At 46.5% G+C, this 21084-nt stretch overlaps 1 protein-coding gene and 1 long non-coding RNA gene across 3 annotated transcripts in view; one reads left to right on the top strand and one right to left on the bottom strand.

Moving 5' to 3' along the window:
- Positions 1–546: 546 nt before the first annotated feature.
- LOC134911555 (uncharacterized) lies at positions 547–7160 on the bottom strand. The gene is made up of 3 exons (XR_010176668.1): positions 6140–7160; positions 4750–4889; positions 547–1576 (listed from the first exon to the last, which is right to left on the bottom strand). It is a non-coding gene; the product is annotated as an uncharacterized LOC134911555 (long non-coding RNA).
- A 4225-nt stretch (positions 7161–11385) lies between these two features.
- Positions 11386–21084, top strand: part of HDAC2 (histone deacetylase 2) — a 201894-nt gene continuing 192195 nt past the window's right edge. Inside the window, exon 1 of one of the 2 annotated variants that reach the window (XM_063917161.1) lies at positions 11386–11830. In XM_063917161.1, coding sequence (XP_063773231.1) covers positions 11779–11830 — 52 coding nt within the window. In that variant the 5' untranslated portion in view covers positions 11386–11778. The remainder of the gene's footprint in view (positions 11831–21084) is intronic. The other variant, XM_063917160.1, reaches the window with a different exon arrangement.

Raw genomic sequence — 21084 nt, 5'->3', positions numbered from 1 at the left:
GTGTCCGGCAGGGATGTGAGCAGGGAATCATCATGGAATTATTGGGGAGAAACCGACTGTGGTGTGTGTGGGGGAGGAAGGAGAGAGATAAATATTTAAATATCTGTATACTGTAGATTTAGCGCAGCAAATTCCGTTGCTCTGAGGGGGCCCCAGAGATATCACTGTACCGGGCCCCAAAATGTCTGTTGCCGGCCCTGAAGATGTGTACAAGCTTTAAAACAAAGCATTGATTGTGTGTATTTGGTTAAAGATAAAAATTTCCTTATGGAATTTTTGGTTGATTGTACTAAAAATTATGAGAAAGTTTTTGCAGCTATACCAAAGGATCATGGAATTCCATTAATTGAATCCCCCCAAAAAAAAAAAAAAACAGAGAGTATAAATCCACTTCCAAAAAGGAAGTATGGAAAGCCTAAACAGACAGGAGCCCAGCGTTTTGGGGTAAAGGCAGAAATGCAAAAAGCTGAGGTGAGGATAGATATCTCTCAACCTGTAGATGATGAACTGGAAGCTGTCAGTCCAGTTAACCAAACAGATACTTGGTTGACCATAAATGGCATCAAGCTGACATACCAAGATAGAGAGGAAATAAGCAGTGGAGCATGGCTTGATGACAATATAATAAATGTTTGTCAGTACTTGATCTCACAGAGCCATCCTTCATATGCAGGTTTCATTGATACCCTGATCCTTGCACAAAATTCAGGTACTGCTTGTGATAGTGACCAGGTGCTTCAAATTCACCATCTTGGGGCACACTGGGTCACATCTCAAAGAGTTAGGAATACAGTTACTGTTTACGATTCCTTAACTTTTTCAGGTGTCCCAGATACACTAAAAAAACAGCTCAAACAGTTATATTTGCCACTGTTTGATGGGGTTAATCAAGTGCTTGATATTAATTTTAGGTGCTGCCAGAAACAGATGGGAATCAATGACTGTGGTCTGTTTGCGTTAGCAAACTGTGTAGCTCTTGCAAATTGTTTCAAATTGTCTACAATCAAATTTGAGCAAGATCAGATGAGGAAGCATCTCATAAAATGCCTTGAAAATGAAAAAATCGAAATGTTTCCACACACACATTTCAAATCAAAGCAAAAAAAGAAAAAAGTTAAGATGACACTTCATTGTACATGTAACTTTTATTTGACAGATGAAGACATGATTCAGTGTCATCAGTGTAAACTGTGGCTGCATTTTTCCTGTGCTGGTGTACAGAAAAATGATAAAAGGGTTACTACAAAAAAGAAGTTTTTGTGCACAGAATGCACTAAATAATTCATTTTTTAGTGTTGTACAGCCCCGTATTTAGTAAAAAAGAAAGTAGATAACTGAATTAGTCCAGGACCTTTAGCCAACTTAAATATAGCCTGATTATATAATACAAACCACACTAGATCAAAGTGGACAAAAGGAAATCACTGCATCAACAAGCTCTGTCCCCCTTTTCTAGGCTGCTGGGAATAGCATTTGGTGGGGTTTGTATCACCATGCTTTCATCTCATTGACATTTCAAATGTGCTGTAACATTTTTCGAAGTTTGATATTCAATACATATTGCAGTCTTGCATGCCTGTTAGTAAACAAATTAAAAATTTAGGAATATTTTTTTTTTAAAAATTTATTACATTTTATATGACTTCAATACTATAACTGGTTTGTTAGAAAAATGTGTTTTGTTATGAAAAATTAATAAAGAAAAAAATGTTCATGCTCTAGCTCACTTGCACATATCTTAACTACATATAATAGAGCATTGGCCATGATTATAAGTTATATGTCCTTCACAGCCACCATAACTTTGTTCACAACGGACATTATAAAAAATGCACATGCAAATGCTTAAGAAGATGTGTTCTGTAACTCGATGACTACTGTTGGCTTTTGTGTTCAGTTGATTTCTTAAGATTAAGTGATAATGTCAAATATTACCTTTAAACATAAAGCTATATACTAATACCGTGGAGCTGCTATGGCCGCTAGACCAGGTGTACGTGCTACGCACTTTGTACGCTATTTGCGTACAGAGTCCTGCACGTGGTACGCACTTGGCGTACACACGCTGCGCTGAGTGTACGGAATACACACAGCAGGCACACACACAGTCGATAACATTTAAACCTTGCTAATAAAACACAGTAAGGATATGCTTATACTCTAAACCTAAGTAGTCAAATACTGCAGTGATGTAAAGCTTAAAACCATTAACAATGTGTATGCTGTTTGAGCGATTAAGACGCTAAGAGAGCCCTTTGCAGGAAAGTGAAAACACAAGACCGGGTTTGGTTAAAACCACAGCAGCTCTAACACTGCCGTGGATTGTTTAGAGAAAAAGGGGAAAACCAATACAAGTTATACAATACAAGCTAACACAGAAATCTAACATAATAACAGATAATAACATGAACAATGGCAAACAAGAGCGAAGAAATGGCTACAGATAAATATGCATACGTGGGGAATCTTTCGCAAGCGCAACCTGGAGTCCAGTCATCAGCTGTTCAGGTAGAAAGCCTTCAGAGACATGAGGCTGGCAAGGCAAGAGTGGTCTTTATATACACAACATACATTCACAATACAATGGTACCTGTAATCTCATTGTTCACTGGACACAGAGATGTGTCTCTACATTACAGAAAAGGTCATAGGTAGATTTGAACAGGTGGGCTGTGTCTTTCCCCAACTGCTCATGTGGGAGGTATCCTAAGGATTCCCGCCGCATCTGTAACTTACAGCAAATACAGTTAATGTTCATAATCTACTTCTCTACATAACTATACGCAAGAGCGAGCGATCCTTTCCTAACTAACATCTGAATATTACCCTTAAAATACCCTACAGCTGGATACTAGACACCACTTTTCAACCTTTATCTGACCCTTCATATCATGCAGAGAGGAATCTCTCTGTCCAGGAACAGTTTAAACTAATCATACTCGCTGACATGGTCTAGGTGAATATTAACTACAAAACGCACTATATGGGTTAAATATGCTACAATCGAGTCGCACGCTACACGCTCACAAACTCTACCGTAAATGCGCATACCAAGCGCATGGCCGTGGAAGCTCCATTACGCAAAGTGCGGATATGCGTACGCACGGCAGAGCGAGTGCACGCACAGCGGGCATGTGCATGGGGTTAGTACAAAAGGATATGCATCATGATATTTTTCAACTTTGACATAAGCATTTTATCACTGCATGAACATTAGCCTTCTGAGTGACCCTTTGTTTACAGCCTTCTGAGTGACCCTCTGGTTACTGAGGATGACTGTGGAATTACTGCAGCTGAAGCTAGGGAAGTTAAATTTAACACTGCAGCATTGTGAATTTCTGAAAAATACAGTCTACGTCATGCCTAAAAAATCGGTACATAAAAAAAAAATTCAGTTATATAAATATCAATCTTTGAGATAACAGAGATTGATAGCAATCCCTACTAAGAAATATCTGTATTCCTCACCACCGATGGAATCTATTTTACAGCATCATTTTGGAAAAATGTATTTGAACTAAAGTGTTCCTATCTATTTACATCCATACAGTATGATAGTTACGGAAGGCTCATAGCCTGATTCATAAATGCAAAATGTTGATGCGACATGCAGGCGGGCAATATTTAGTCTGTTCATGCAACTGATTCGCACTGCACTTGTATCCCAATGGTTATTACTTTAAGATAAAAATTTACTAGAGACAAATGCTATTTGGATTTGAAACTTAGAATAGTAACCATTGGAATACAAGTGCAGTGCGAATTGGTTGCATGCACAGAATGTAAATATCACCAGCTTGCATGCAGCAATAATAGGATGCACTTATGAATCTGGCTCTGAGCCCGGCAGAACTAGTTCTGGCTGTCACCATGGAGGCAATTTTCACACACAGAAATACATCTTAATGGGGTTGATGCAATCTATGTGTGAGAATTTGGTGTGTATTAATACGCACAATGTAGGATTATCAAGGTTGCTGATGGATGACTCTGAAAAACAATTGGTTGCAAGATTAGCAGAAATACACAGTTGTAAACTGGCATACACTATAAAATTATCTGGCAGATAATAGGAGGTTGGAATGAAAACCTGGGAATGGATTAGAGCAAGTGACAATGGACCATTTACTCCTGGAAAATAAACAAAACCTGTCTTTTATACAAATTGGTAAAATCAATAATGTTGTCCATTTTACAGAGTTTGTTAACAAATGGTTGATTGTCAGCTGCTTGCATCCATGACCATGTTTTCATTCCAACCACAGATTAGGGTGGTATTCACTATGCCAGCTGTCAGGATCAAAGCAATCTATACCGCCGCCGGAATCACAACACCCGGCATATGGGGGTCAACGACCGGCATGGAGGGAGAATTTGCACGCAAGCGTACACGCAACGGGCTAATTTGCGCTCAACCCGCTGTCGGCATGTCGGTGGAAGAGATCCCAGCGCCAGTATGTTAAACACCGGGAACCCGTGGCAAATCATAATAAACCCCACAGATTATATGCAAGATAATTGTATAGTGTATGCCCATATTTAGTCTCAATAGCATGCACCGATGAATCAACACATCAAGCTCCAAATGCAAGTGTATAAACAGTGATTAGACTCATGGATGCACCTCAACATTTATTGCTACAAATTCATTTATACAAACTAATTTTGGTTGGATTGAGGATTAACCCAACAACCTATTACAATTTATTGAGTTCCAGTGCTTAGGATCATACCTAGTTCTCACTTTACCTTGATCTTATACTGCAAAGTATGTCTAGAAGTCAAATCTTAAGAGCTTGTGCAGTGTAAGGAATAAACTGCTGCCGTGGGGGACTAATTTGAAGAACAAGGGGGGATCTGGGGCACAACACTGGCCCTGTGGAGGAAGACTGACAGAGAAATATAAACATGTACTGTGCAGCATCTACACACAGATCTCTCCACAAGTGTGCATGCAAATCTGAATCATCCAACTTGACCATTTAATCTACTTGGATGTTGCATTTGAAGGTTGCTTAATCATATAAAACTGGCTAGTAACAGTGCCTTGCTAAAGTCTTCAGCCTGAAAAAGCTTTCTAAGAAGACTTCAAGGGCCGCAGCACTTACATGTCAGAGTGACATTCAGCGCTGCGGCTCCATCACCTTCCAAGCAGTGTCGCATACTCCCATGGCTCAGTTCCCGGATACTTGCAGTGGAGACACTCCGACTCTAGGAACACGGTAGCAGACGCTCTCAGGGTTGTCGTGGCTGCCACGGGGAGGAGGTAAGAGGGTCAGCCAGGCGGGACCCGCTACTAAATCATGTTCTGTTCGCAGTCTAGGGAGACGGAGTGGGACGCTGGCATGGACACTGTTATGCACAGGGACCCCACTATATCTGCTAGGGCATAGAAGTACAAGTTGGGTGTACTAACGCACAATTTAATAAGACTACGTAGTAACAGGTGGTGAGTACCAGCATAGGGGAGCCAGCGTTTGGCCTGGACCAGGGTGCCAACTTTGAGTGGATTTCCTGCCCTTGAGCTGGCTTTCACTCTCCCTCACTACCTGACTGAGACGCTGGGCGCCATCTTTGGGATAGCTGCAACTGGTCTCAATGACTGCAGGGCAAGGTCTACCTTGTAAAGCCACCTGTAATCAGGGCAAATACTTTACAAACACTTAAGTGTTCTACATGTCTCTTTACAGACGGCGTTAGTCAACAAGAAGTGTATCTTACAGTATATATTGTACGAGTATTCAGATATATACCTCAGAACTAGGACCGCGCTGTTTTATATATCTCATTGGCTTAGCAGCAGGTCTATCACACCCAGTCCACAGCTGATTGGGCGAGAAACGTCCTCCCACACAGGTTACATCCAATGGAAGTCTCTGCCCTTTGCCTGCTGTGTTTTGACAGAGCAGGATTAGCAATGGGGCTGATGGAGCTGCAGCTCCAGCCCAACAACCCAAAATAGTCCCCCTGCATCTGCAGCAACACACCCTCCAACAATTTAAACATAAACATTGATACTAATTCGAAAAGGGGGCGTGGCAATGGGTACAGCGCCGTGACAACGCACCTTTTCCTATACTTTCAATGGAAGCTTGGAGAGTCAAAAAACAGTACAGACCATAAAAAAAAGGGACTGTACCTGTCAAAAAGGTGCAGCTGGAGGGTCTGCCACTGTATCTGCAGCAAGTCTCTACACTGTAGATAGGGAAAAAACATTGTTTTACTGCAGCGTCCTATGGGGGTCATTCCAAGTTGTTCACTAGCTGAATTAGTTCGCTGTAGTAGAGACACTTACAAATGTAATGCCCTCTGTACCAGTGTTGCTTACACACGTAACACAACCTGTACCGGTGCCGCTTACACACGTAACGCCCACTGTACCAGTGTTGCATACACACGTAACGCTCCCTGTACCAGTGACGCTTACACACGTAACACCCCCTGTACCAGTGTTGCTTGCACACGTAACGCTCCCTGTACCAGTGTTGCTTACACACGTAACGCCCCCTGTACCAGTGACGCTTACAAACATTATGCAGCAGTCACACATACACACACAACAGACACATATATATACAAACACACACAAACATACATAGTCTACATACATTACACACATACACAGTCACACATATATACAGTATACACAGACACTGTATATACATGAACTCACTCTTTTTCCAGACACTTATCTAATGAAGTCTGGCTGGCTGAAGCTGTAGTAGCTCATCCTCCTGCTGCAGCATGGTACCGTGTAGCTCCACACCTTACTCCCATCTAGCTCCACCGACTTTGCCTCCCTCCCAGCCACTGAATGTCACACAGGGGAGGGAAGGGGGGAGAGGAGGTTTTGTGCTGACGGCGCCGAGGGGGAGAGGAGGCTTTGTGAGGCAGGTACCGAGGGGGAGAATAGGTTTTGTGCTTCCGGCGCAGCTGCATGTGTGACAGCAGTCGGCAGCAGGGATAGCAGCAGCAGCTCACAAAAGGGATGCAGAGCAGGGAGAATGCCTCTCCTTCCTGGTGTCTCCCTGCACTGCATCCCTTTGCTGAGCGGCTAGCGCCGGACCTGTGTTCAGTGTCACTGACACTGCACAGCATTCTCACCTTTTACATTCAGCCAGTCACTCAGTTCTGCCAGCCAGTCTCTATTGTTAGCACCAGTGTCCCAACGCACCGCATTACAGGAAGTAGACGCACTAAATAAACTGCAGCTCAGAGCAGCCCTTAGCGCCAAAGCATTCCGGCTCTTGGGGCTGCTGGGAGCTGTTGTTTATTGAGTGCATCTTCTTCCCTGTAATGCGGCGCGTTGGAACACTGGCCATAACAATAGTGACTGGCTGCTGTACGAGTCTCCGGGAGAGCCACTGCCAAAGGGAGGACAGCAGCTTAGCTGCTTCCAGGAGAAGCAGGATAAGCATTACTCACCCCTCCACCATCACAGTACCTCTGGCCCCATCCGTGGCACCCCAACACACCCCCTCCAGCACCCGCAGTAGCTCCGGGCCCCCTCACCCTCCTGCCTCCTGCTGAAACCCTGCATCCGCCCCTCCTGCCGCACCACAGTATCCGCCCCTCCCCCACCTGGGGCACCCCTGCAACTGCTCCTCTCCCACCCGTAGTGGCTCCGGACCACCACACGTGGCACGCATGCACCCTTCCCCACCTGCAGCACAACCGCACCAGTCCTTACCCCACCTGCATCACCACCGCAACAACCACAGAACCTATTAGGTGATTCACAAGGCACTGCATGCGCTGTTCACAACGTTGCAAGGGGCTTCGACCCCTTAACCATTGCACGCCCTTTGTCCGTGCAATATTTAACCACTCACACAATTATGATTGGATGTAATACTCTATATAATAAAAATATTGCACACCACAAGGGTGTGCAAGGGTTAAGGGGGCGTAGCCCCTTACGACGGTGTGAAGAGCGCCCGTAGGGCGCGATGAATCAACTAGTATATATATATATGTCCTTGTATTTGGGGTCCCTGGCACTCCGGACTTACGTTCACCTTGCTCCGGTGCCCTCCCTGCAGACTAGCGCCTATGTATAAATCCTTTGTATGGGCGGCACTCAGAGACTTGCAAGCAAAGTTTTAAAGTGCAAAAAAAGACCCAAAAGGGCCAATTTATTCGTGACGTTTCGGGGTGTTATTCCCCTTCCTCAGACCTGAACCTAGACTCGAACCTAGTGAGCTAAAGGACCTGGTCCTTTGTGAAAACTGCCTGAAAATTAAAAGGTCCCTTAGACCACTTGGATATAGCCTGCCTATGTAAAATGGACTAGAACCTAGTGGGCTAAAGGACCTGGTCCTTTGTGAAAACTGCCTGAAAATTAAAAGGTGCCTTAGACCACTTGGATATAGCCTGCCTATGTAAAATGGACTAGAACCTAGTGAGCTAAAGGACCTGGTCCTTTGTGAAAACTGCCTGAAAATTGAAAGGTCCCTTAGACCACTTGGATATAGCCTGCCTATGTAAAATGGACTAGAACCTAGTGAGCTAAAGGACCTGATCCTTTGTGAAAACTGCCTGAAAATTGAAAGGTCCCTTAGACCACTTGGATATAGCCTGCCTATGTAAAATGGACTAGAAACTAGTGAGCTAAAGGACCTGGTCCTTTGTGAAAACTGCCTGAAAATTGAAAGGTCCCTTGGACCACTTGGATATAGCCTGCCTATATAATATGGACTAGAACCTAGTGAGCTAAAGGACCTGGTCCTTTGTGAAAACTGCCTGAAAATTGAAAGGTCCCTTAGACCACTTGGATATAGCCTGCCTATGTAAAATGGACTAGAAACTAGTGAGCTAAAGGACCTGGTCCTTTGTGAAAACTGCCTGAAAATTGAAAGGTCCCTTAGACCACTTGGATATAGCCTGCCTATGTAAAATGGACTAGAACCTAGTGGGCTAAAGGACCTGGTCCTTTGTGAAAACTGCCTGAAAATTAAAAGGTCCCTTGGACCACTTGGATATAGCCTGCCTATATAATATGGACTAGAACCTAGTGAGCTAAAGGACCTGGTCCTTTGTGAAAACTGCCTGAAAATTGAAAGGTCCCTTAGACCACTTGGATATAGCCTGCCTATGTAAAATGGACTAGAAACTAGTGAGCTAAAGGACCTGGTCCTTTGTGAAAACTGCCTGAAAATTGAAAGGTCCCTTAGACCACTTGGATATAGCCTGCCTATGTAAAATGGACTAGAACCTAGTGGGCTAAAGGACCTGGTCCTTTGTGAAAACTGCCTGAAAATTGAAAGGTCCCTTAGACCACTTGGATATAGCCTGCCTATGTAAAATGGACTAGAAACTAGTGAGCTAAAGGACCTGGTCCTTTGTGAAAACTGCCTGAAAATTGAAAGGTCCCTTAGACCACTTGGATATAGCCTGCCTATGTAAAATGGACTAGAACCTAGTGGGCTAAAGGACCTGGTCCTTTGTGAAAACTGCCTGAAAATTGAAAGGTCCCTTAGACCACTTGGATATAGCCTGCCTATATAAAATGAACTAGAACCTAGTGGGCTAAAGGACCTGGTCCTTTGTGAAAACTGCCTGAAAATTAAAAGGTCCCTTGGACCACTTGGATATAGCCTGCCTATATAATATGGACTAGAACCTAGTGAGCTAAAGGACCTGGTCCTTTGTGAAAACTGCCTGAAAATTGAAAGGTCCCTTAGACCACTTGGATATAGCCTGCCTATGTAAAATGGACTAGAAACTAGTGAGCTAAAGGACCTGGTCCTTTGTGAAAACTGCCTGAAAATTGAAAGGTCCCTTAGACCACTTGGATATAGCCTGCCTATGTAAAATGGACTAGAACCTAGTGGGCTAAAGCACCTGGTCCTTTGTGAAAACTGCCTGAAAATTGAAAGGTCCCTTAGACCACTTGGATATAGCCTGCCTATGTAAAATGGACTAGAAACTAGTGAGCTAAAGGACCTGGTCCTTTGTGAAAACTGCCTGAAAATTGAAAGGTCCCTTAGACCACTTGGATATAGCCTGCCTATGTAAAATGGACTAGAACCTAGTGGGCTAAAGGACCTGGTCCTTTGTGAAAACTGCCTGAAAATTGAAAGGTCCCTTAGACCACTTGGATATAGCCTGCCTATATAAAATGGACTAGAACCTAGTGGGCTAAAGGACCTGGTCCTTTGTGAAAACTGCCTGAAAATTAAAAGGTCCCTTGGACCACTTGGATATAGCCTGCCTATATAATATGGACTAGAACCTAGTGAGCTAAAGGACCTGGTCCTTTGTGAAAACTGCCTGAAAATTGAAAGGTCCCTTAGACCACTTGGATATAGCCTGCCTATGTAAAATGGACTAGAAACTAGTGAGCTAAAGGACCTGGTCCTTTGTGAAAACTGCCTGAAAATTGAAAGGTCCCTTAGACCACTTGGATATAGCCTGCCTATGTAAAATGGACTAGAACCTAGTGGGCTAAAGGACCTGGTCCTTTGTGAAAACTGCCTGAAAATTAAAAGGTCCCTTGGACCACTTGGATATAGCCTGCCTATATAATATGGACTAGAACCTAGTGAGCTAAAGGACCTGGTCCTTTGTGAAAACTGCCTGAAAATTGAAAGGTCCCTTAGACCACTTGGATATAGCCTGCCTATGTAAAATGGACTAGAAACTAGTGAGCTAAAGGACCTGGTCCTTTGTGAAAACTGCCTGAAAATTGAAAGGTCCCTTAGACCACTTGGATATAGCCTGCCTATGTAAAATGGACTAGAACCTAGTGGGCTAAAGGACCTGGTCCTTTGTGAAAACTGCCTGAAAATTGAAAGGTCCCTTAGACCACTTGGATATAGCCTGCCTATGTAAAATGGACTAGAAACTAGTGAGCTAAAGGACCTGGTCCTTTGTGAAAACTGCCTGAAAATTGAAAGGTCCCTTAGACCACTTGGATATAGCCTGCCTATGTAAAATGGACTAGAACCTAGTGGGCTAAAGGACCTGGTCCTTTGTGAAAACTGCCTGAAAATTGAAAGGTCCCTTAGACCACTTGGATATAGCCTGCCTATATAAAATGGACTAGAACCTAGTGGGCTAAAGGACCTGGTCCTTTCAACCACTTGGATATAGCCTAATCTATACACAATAGGCTAAAACAAAGTGGACAGATGGACCAGGTCCTTTAGCCCACTTGATTTTAGACTCAACCGTCACAGGAGGAGGACTAACCTCCATCACACCAAGACCAAGCACAATCCTCAGCCTGCACCATATACGCAAAAGGGGGGTGGCCGTACCGGCAAACAATCAGACGCTAACTAACGTCAAACACCCGGCAAGCGCTGGCGCGGGCTCTCTCCCTGTCATCTCCCCCCAGCGGCCGCGCTTGGTCTCTCCCTGGCTGCGGCTGCGCACACGGCGCTACCCTGGTAGTAGTGTGGCTGATGTTGTGAGACAGTCCCTCCCCTCCCACTCTGAATACAAAACCACGCCTTCCCATAGCACATTCCGCGCAGCCCCTCCCACAGGCCGTACTCCGACCGCCCTGGGCCGCCCATCTCACCGCGTTCTCTATGTCTCTGAGCCACAAACCCCGCCCCCTCTCCTGCCAGCCCCTCCCACATAGCCTCACCGGCCCCACCCCCTTCTGTCTGCACCGTGTCTGTATGTGTGTGTGCAGCGCCGGTCAGGCGGGACGTTTCCATTGATTACCGAGTAACGGGCAGTGGCGGCTATCAGCGCTCCTCTCGGTGCAGCCCGGCCCGTCTTGAGCACCAGCAAGTCCCAGTGTGAGCGGCGTCCGTGCAGTACTCCATGGCGTACAGTCAGGGGGGCGGAAAGAAGAAGGTCTGCTACTATTATGATGGTAAGAGGAGAGCACAGCGCCGGGGTCAGCACCGGCCAGCGGGAGGGTAGTCTCGGGCCTCTCTCGTACACCACCGTGCACCCGCTCCTCTACGAGACACAGGCTTCGCCTGGCCCGGTCCTGCACTACAGGTGACAGATGGAGGATGCAGTGCTATTGGGCCCGAGCTGAAATCCGGAGGCCGATGTCCTGTAATGCGGGGACGGCCGAGTCTCTGCCTGCCCACAGGTCCCCTCTCTCAGTGCCTTCCTCCAAAGTTTGTGTGCAGGATCCCTGGTGGGGGCTGCACCGTTCATAGCATCCTCCTGGCTGCGCGACTGCTGTGACTGACAGTGTGCTCTGTGGTCATGGCCTCCTCCTTGTTCTGTGGCATAAGCTAAAGTTGCTCTGAGGGAGCAGAGTACTTGTGTGACGAATTACATCCCTATACATCTCACGGTGTTCCTGCAAACATTGCTTTTGCAGTGTCTTTAGCGTAGCTATCATTGATGTAAAATAGTACTGGTTACCTAGAAATCCCCAAGTTTTTGGGGTTTTGTTTGTTATTGTCATACTGTTTGATGGCATTAGCATATTATACATACATTACTACCGCCTATCTTCTGGAAGATGGATTATTTTGTGCACTGATGGTATTCCCATTGTGTCACAATAAAAATCTAAAAAAAAAAAAAAATTTGGCCTATTAGGGTGTCAGTTAAGGTGGGTACACACTGTGTGCGATAAGCTCCATTAGCGATATCGCACAGTGTGTTCCCTCCCCTCCCAGGCTGCCCGACATTGTACATACACACAGAGCGATACCGCAAAGATATCACTAAGTGACATCACGCCAAAATGGACCTGCATGTACGTCTGACAGAGGGGGGTCGTTAGCGACCACTGGGAATGCGCATCGGCCGTCGTTTGCGCCATCCACGCTACAATATTTTAGTCAATATCGCTCAGAAGGGGGAAAATGAGCGATATTGACTAAAATATCGCACAGTGTGTATGCACCTTTTACACTATTAGAGTTTGTGCTATCACTGGGTAAGCTATTAGTATGTAGTAAATAAGTTTGAGTCACACCCTATAAAACTACATACAGTATACAGTATGATGTACTTTCCAACAAATCTTGTGGTACAGATCAGCTCTTAATTCAGGGGTTCCCAAACATGGTCCTCATCGCACATTAACAGTTATTTTGATTTAACCATCTGTGCACAAACATGGATATCACTAAGGACTGGACTGTTGGTATGCCTTGAGGACTGATGTTGAGTAACAATGCCTTATTATCTCTCTTTCAGGGGTATTATATCTAACGTTTAAAACAAACAAAATGCAAACCTATATCCTCATTTACTGTCACTTTCGGCAGTTAGAAAACTGTTCAGCAGTGGGAAAAGTGATATCTGATAAGTTCACATTTTTCTTTAGAAACAAAACCTGAAATTTGACTCCATATTTAAGGATTAATGGTTGTACATGCTGCACTATGAGCGCTCTCCTCCTGTCATCTTTTTAAACAATGTGTATCATTAATTGCGTTGAGTTCAGAATTATGTGGGTACCAGGGACCCATCATTTAAAACATTTGGGGGGTCCTAATGAACTTTCAGGGTCCTATCAGAATTCATGGTTTTGATGGGCAACTTAAGTACCCATCAGGCCCCATTTAAATGCCCATCAGACTTCCCTATAGGCAAAATCTACCATCTCAATTAAATGACCTAGTCCTCCACCATGCCACCAGACACCTCACGTGCTCTTTATACCAAGAGACAAAGCCATCTGACTACCTCCACATGCCCACAAGATCACCCATATATGCGCCTTGTGCCAGTCATTTCTCCCCATGCCATAGGACCTACCCCGCAGCCTCTGGCAGCGCTTCTTACCTACCTCCAGAGATGAACTGCTACGCCACGTCCCCTGGAGTAAAACCCCTGTACGGGAGCTGTCGGGATGTTAATAATAATGTAATTGGAATGCGCCGACAGATGTTTGAAATGGGGTTGAGATTGAAATGCCAGCGGTCAGAATTCCATCCGTGGCATCCCGATGATCAGAATCCTGACAAGGGAAGGTAAGTATACTAACCTTCCTCCACTGGCCCCCTAACCCTGAACCTCCCTTCAAGCAGCCTAAACCTAACCTTCCCCTTCCCTCAGCATAACCCTAACACTCCCCGGTGGTGCCTAAACCTACCCCCCCCCCCCCCCCACACACACACACAGCCTAACCCAAACCCTCTTCCCGCAAACTAAATCTAACCCACCCATTGCAAACTAGAAGACTTAAACCCACAAGGACAGAGACCTCCCACTGTTTTGATGAAGTTCGTTTTTCTTATGTACGTAGGGGCAAATGTATTAAACCTTCCTAACTACTTGCCTGGAATAGTCACACGTGTTGCAACCTGAGCCAGGAGTATGTTACCTGGCCAGGTTGCATCACTTGCGACGTGCTGCCCCACTGTGTCTCCTGTCATGTAGATTAAGAGCTCAGTTCTGCACAAGTGGCAACTCTGGCTACCAGGACACAGAGCAGTGATACGGCGGTCTCCGATAGCCGTCATGACTGCTGGAATTGCGCCTCAGAATGCCATGTGGCCTGCATTCTGGATTACATGAGTCGGGAATCAAAGTGCGGGGAGGGAAACTTAATTCCTCTCCTAGCACAATTTGGCTGATCTCTGCAAGTGCACAGATCAGCTGCAGCAGGGGGGACTGATCATCAGTCGCCCCTGAAACACACTCCGCTGCTCTCTGTATGGAGGGGGGCTGAGTATATGCCCGTGGGGGGATTTATAACCGGTGGGGGAGGGGTGATATAAAGTTAACTAGTTAAATTATACTTAAAATAACAAAAAAAGAAAATACATTGGTCCCGGGGGGGGGGGGGGGGCGGTGCAAAAAGGTTTTTTTTTGTTGGGGAATGGTTTATAAAATATAGATTTATTTTTGCTACTAAGGGGGTGTGGGGGTACTGTAAAGACCCAGATTTTGAGCTCACAGTTTACATTTGGCATTTTGAGCTACTTTGAGCTCAAACTCAGCCATTGTGTATGAGCAGGCGGTGAGTGCTGATGCGCGCTCCCGCATCATTGCTGGCCACCGCCGTCCATCAGCTGTTTTACAAGCCGAGTGAACCACTTTCCACAGTCTCCTACTGTGGAAAGTGGTTTACCCTCCCGTGGACATTGCTGGGCCGGGTGAAAATCGCTGTGTGTGTATGCACTGAGAGATTTTCCGCCCAGTGATGTTCACATCATCGCTGTGCACAGGATGTATGCACCTTTATTAGGATTTAATATCACTGGGGGGCGTCTATTGTCAATGGGGGCTGGGGGGGTTGGGAAGATTTTTTTATTTTTCATTATGGGGGCCTATGGATACGAGGGGATGGGGAAGGGGTGCGCAAAACACTCCTTAAATATATGTTTAAGTAAAGTACTTTTATACATTAATAGAAATACTTTTTAAACTCTTAAGTAATGAAAAATTAACAATTTCTGACCGGTTTGTGGGGGAAAAATCGTCAGTTAAGTGTAGAAGTTGCCCATAGCAACCAATAAGCTTCTACCTAGCATTTAACATTATATAAAGTGATAGCTAGAAGCTGATTGGTTACCATGGGCAACTTCTCCACCTATCCACTCTTTAGGTTTGTTACATTTTCCCCTCTTTCTCTTCAAATGAGTGCCAGAGAGCCAAAGTATTGTTATATTTATATTGTTTTTCAAATGTATTTTTTATTTTTGTTGTTTTTCAGAGTCACTACTAGTATTGTTACTACTCTATGATCTTTGGCATCATGTATCGGCAAGCTTTGTATTCTCCAAAAAATACAATTACTTTCTTTACTACCCAAGAGAGGCAGTCACAGTAATCTCCAAAAGGTGTTAAAATCGTGTTGATTTTCTACAGCTTCCAAATAACTTTGGCAAATGTTTATGCAACATTGAGTACTGTAATGCCTTGTTACATAGTGTAAGGTCTTCTGCGACACTAATGGTCCCTTCCTTTTGCCTTGGCAGTAACTATCAAGTTGTGTCACTGGATGGAAGAAGGAATACTCTTAGTTCTGGGGGAGTACCACATTATTATTATGCATGTGTGCGATGACATCATTGGGCATGCTGCTGCAGAGAAATGAAATGCTTACTGATTTGATATTTTCTGATTGCAAGGTTTTTTCTCTTACGTCCTAGAGGATGCTGGGGTCCACATTAGTACCATGGGGTATAGACGGGTCCACTAGGAGCCATTGGCACTTCAAGAGTTTGAGAGTGTGGGCTAGCTCCTCCCTCTATGCCCCTCCTACCAGACCCAGTTTTGAAAATGTGCCCAGAGGAGCCAGTCACAGCTAGGGGAGCTCTGCAGAGCGTCTTTAGTAAAAGTTTCGGGCAACAGCCGCCCTGCTTCGAGGGACTAAGGGGGAGTATTGTCCGCCCTGCGGGGTCTGAGCCACTATCTCCGCTGATAGGACACTGATCGAACGTTCCCCGCCACAAGGGATTTGCTCACCCCGGTAGCATGCTGCCACCCCCTTACAGAGCCAGAAGATCATAAGAGGCGATAGATATGGCAGCACAAGGGAAGGAGCGCAGCTCTGAGAGGCTGCGCTCCGGGAAGGCTCAGCGGCACACAGTGTTGGCGCTTTGAGGGGTGTCCTGAGCCAGCGTCTTAATACCCTACACTGGTCACAGACGCTAACCGGAGACTGAATCCCCAGGCTAGCGTCACAATCCTCCGTACACAGATGCTCAACAGGGGACGGAATCCCCCGCCGTGCGACAGAGTCCTCAGGCCAGTATATAGAATTTGTGCGGGAAGACGCGCCATCTTCAAGGGACGGAGCTTCGCCTCAGAGCGGACCCAGCAGCGTTCAGCGCCATTTTCCTGCCTGCAGTTCCTGTACACAGACACTGACAGAGCTGTCCCTCCAAGCAACTCCAGCTATCCTGTGCGGTACCAGGGGGTTATAGAAGGGGGAGGGAGACGGTGAATTATATCTGTGCAACTATTAAAGTACACAGTGGGCGCTGATAAGGGGTGTCCATTATATTTAACAGCGCTGTGAGTGGGTTGGCTCTGATCTGTGTCTCTCGCCATTCTCAGGGGGGAAACTCTGTCGAACCTGCCCTGTGTGTGTGTGTGTAGTGTTTGGGGTTTCCAGTTAGCTATGTCCAGGGACTCTGTGTCATATGCAGCTGAGGACATGTCCTCTCAGGATGATTTCATTCCATGTAATCAGGATTGTACTGTTATAGCGCAGATACCAGCAAGGGAGCCGGGGTGGTTATCCTCTATCAAAACTGATTTCTACAGGGCTACCCTACAGGGAGCCATCCAGAAGTTGGTGGAGGCACAGGTCATTGTGCCAGTCCCTCCTCAAATGCAGAACACGGGTTACTATTCGAACCTTTTCTCTGATGTCCTAGTGGATGCTGGGAACTCCGTAAGGACCATGGGGAATAGCGGCTCCGCAGGAGACTGGGCACAAAAGTAAAAGCTTTAGGACTACCTGGTGTGCACTGGCTCCTCCCCCTATGACCCTCCTCCAAGCCTCAGTTAGATTTTTGTGCCCGGCCGAGAAGGGTGCACACTAGGGGCTCTCCTGAGCTTCTTAGTGAAAGTTTAGTTTTAGGTTTTTTATTTTCAGTGAGACCTGCTGGCAACAGGCTCACTGCATCGAGGGACTAAGGGGAGAAGAAGCGAACTCACCTGCGTGCAGAGTGGATTGGGCTTCTTAGGCTACTGGACACCATTAGCTCCAGAGGGACCGAACACAGGCCCAACCTCGGAGCTCGGTCCTGGAGCCGCGCCGCCGGCCCCCTTACAGAGCCAGAAGCAAGAAAAGGTCCGGAAAAATCGGCGGCAGAAGACATCAGTCTTCAACAAGGTAGCGCACAGCACTGCAGCTGTGCGCCATTGTTACTCAGGCACACTTCACACTCCGGTCACTGAGGGTGCAGGGCGCTAGGGGGGGGCGCCCTGAGCAGCAATGTAAAACACCTTGGCTGGCATAAATACACCACATATAACCCCCAGGGCTATATGGGTGAATTTTAACCCCTGCCAGAACTCACCTAAAAAGCGGGAGAAAAGGCCGCCGAGAAGGGGGCGGAGCCTATCTCCTCAGCACACGGGCGCCATTTTTCATCACAGCTCCGCTGGAAGGACGTCTCCCTGACTCTCCCCTGCAGTCCTGCACTACAGAAAAGGGTAAAAAAGAGAGGGGGGCACTAATTTGGCGCAGTTTTATACTAACGGCAGCTATAAAGGGAAAAGCTCATTTTATAGTGGTATTCCTGTGTATATATATATATATATAGCGCTCTGGTGTGTGCTGGCATACTCTCCCTCTGTCTCCCCAAAAGGCTAGTGGGGTCCTGTCCTCTATCAGAGCATTCCCTCTGTGTGTGCGGTGTGTCGGTACGATTGTGTCGACATGTTTGAGGAGGAAAATGAGATGGAGGCGGAGCAATTGCCTATTATACAGTTGTCACCCCCTAGGGAGTCGACACCTGAGTGGATGAGCTTGTGGAAGGAATTGCGTGACAGTGTCAGCTCCTTACGACAGACAGTTGACGACATGAGACAGCCGGCTACTCAGCTTGTGCCTGTCCAGGGGTCTCAAACGCCATCAGGGGCTTTAAAACGCCCGTTACCTCAAATGGCAGACACGGATACTGACTCCAGTGTCGATGATGAGGAGACAAACGTGACTTCCACTAGGGCCACACGTTACATGATTGAAGCAATAAAAAATGTATTGCATATATCTGATAATACAAGTACCACTAAAAAGGGTATTATGTTTGGTGAGAAAAAACTGCCTGTAGTTTTTCCTGTATCCGAGGAATTAAATGAAGTGTGTGATGAGGCGTGGGTTTCCCCCGATAAAAAACTGATAATTCCTAAAAGGTTATTGGCATCGTACCCTTTCCCGCCAGAGGATAGGGCACGTTGGGAAACACCCCCTAGGGTGGATAAAGCGCTCACACGCTTGTCTAAACAGGTAGCACTACCCTCTCCTGATACGGCCGCCCTAAAGGAACCTGCCGATAGAAAGCTGGAGAATATCCTAAAATGTATATACTCTCACACGGGTGTTATACTGCGACCAGCAATCGCCTCAGCCTGGATGTGCAGTGCGGGCCTGGCGTGGTCGGATTCCCTGACTGAAAATATTGATACCCTAGATAGGGACAGTATATTACTGACTATAGAGCATTTGAAGGATGCATTTCTATATATGCGTGATGCACAGAGGGATATTTGCCGACTGACATCAAGAGTTAGCGCGCTGTCCATTTCTGCAAGAAAAGGTTTATGGACGCGGCAGTGGTCAGGTGATGCGGATTCTAAAAGGCACATGGAAGTATTGCCTTATAAGGGGGAGGAGTTATTTGGGGTAGGTCTATCAGAGCTGGTAGCCACGGCAACTGCTGGAAAATCCACATTTTTACCCCAGGTAGCTTCTCAACACAAGAAGACGCCATATTATCAGGCGCAGTCCTTTCGGCCCCATAAGGGCAAGCGGGCAAAAGGCGCCTCATTTCTGCCCCGTGGCAGAGGGAGAGGAAAAAGGCTGCAACAAACAGCCAGTTCCCAGGAACAAAAGCCCTCTCCCGCCTCCGCAAAGTCCTCAGCATGACGCTGGGGCTTTACAAGCGGACTCAGGCACGGTGGGGGCCCGTCTCAAGAAGTTCAGTGCGCAGTGGGCCCACTCGCAAGTGGACCCCTGGATCCTTCAGGTGGTATCTCAGGGGTACAAATTGGAATTCGAGACGTCTCCCCCTCGCCGTTTTCTAAAGTCTGCTTTACCGACGTCTCCCTCAGACAGGGAGGCAGTATTGGAAGCCATTCACAAGCTGTATTCCCAGCAGGTGATAATCAAGGTACCCCTCCTACAACAGGGAAAGGGGTACTATTCCACACTATTTGTGGTACCGAAGCCGGACGGCTCGGTGAGACCAATTTTAAACCTAAAATCCTTGAACACTTACATACAAAGGTTCAAATTCAAGATGGAGTCACTCAGAGCAGTGATTGCAAACCTGGAAGAAGGGGACTATATGGTGTCTCTGGACATCAAAGATGCTTACCTACATGTCCCAATTTACCCTTCTCACCAAGGGTACCTCAGGTTTGTGGTACAGAACTGTCAGTATCAGTTTCAGACGCTGCCGTTTGGATTGTCCACGGCACCCCGGGTCTTTACCAAGGTAATGGCCGAAATGATGATACTCCTTCGAAGGAAGGGAGTTTTAGTTATCCCTTACTTGGACGATCTCCTGATAAGGGCAAGATCCAGGGAACAGTTGGAAGTCGGAGTAGCACTATCTCAGATAGTGCTGCGCCAGCACGGTTGGATTCTCAATATTCCAAAATCGCAGCTGATCCCGACGACACGACTTCTATTCCTAGGGATGATCCTGGACACAGTCCAGAAAAAGGTGTTTCTCCCGGAGGAGAAAGCCAGGGAGTTATCCGAACTAGTCAGAAATCTCCTAAAGCCAGGCCAAGTCTCAGTGCATCAATGCACAAGGGTCCTGGGAAAGATGGTGGCTTCTTACGAAGCAATCCCATTCGGCAGATTCCACGCAAGAACCTTCCAGTGGGATCTGCTAGACAAATGGTCCGGGTCGCATCTTCAGATGCATCAGCGGATAATCTTGTCACCAAGGACAAGGGTGTCTCTCCTGTGGTGGTTGCAGAGTGCTCATCTTCTAGAGGGCCGCAGATTCGGCATTCAGGACTGGGTCCTGGTGACCACGGATGCCAGCCTGAGAGGCTGGGGAGCAGTCACACAGGGAAGAAATTTCCAGGGCTTGTGGTCAAGCCTGGAGACATCACTTCACATAAATATCCTGGAGCTAAGGGCCATCTACAATGCTCTAAGCCTAGCAAGACCTCTGCTTCAAGGTCAGCCGGTGCTGATCCAGTCGGACAACATCACGGCAGTCGCCCACGTAAACAGACAGGGCGGCACAAGAAGCAGGAGGGCAATGACAGAAGTTGCAAGGATTCTTCGCTGGGCGGAAAATCATGTGATAGCACTGTCAGCAGTGTTCATTCCGGGAGTGGACAACTGGGAAGCAGACTTCCTCAGCAGACACGACCTCCACCCGGGGGAGTGGGGACTTCACCCAGAAGTCTTCCACATGATTGTGAACCGTTGGGAAAAACCAAAGGTGGACATGATGGCGTCCCGCCTCAACAAAAAACTAGACCAGTATTGCGCCAGGTCAAGGG

The sequence above is a fragment of the Pseudophryne corroboree genome, chromosome 4 (assembly GCF_028390025.1).
Source record: "Pseudophryne corroboree isolate aPseCor3 chromosome 4, aPseCor3.hap2, whole genome shotgun sequence".
Taxonomy (NCBI): Eukaryota; Metazoa; Chordata; class Amphibia; order Anura; family Myobatrachidae; genus Pseudophryne; species Pseudophryne corroboree.
Note: the sequence above shows the minus strand (reverse complement) of the source record. Positions and strands in the feature narration are given on the sequence as shown.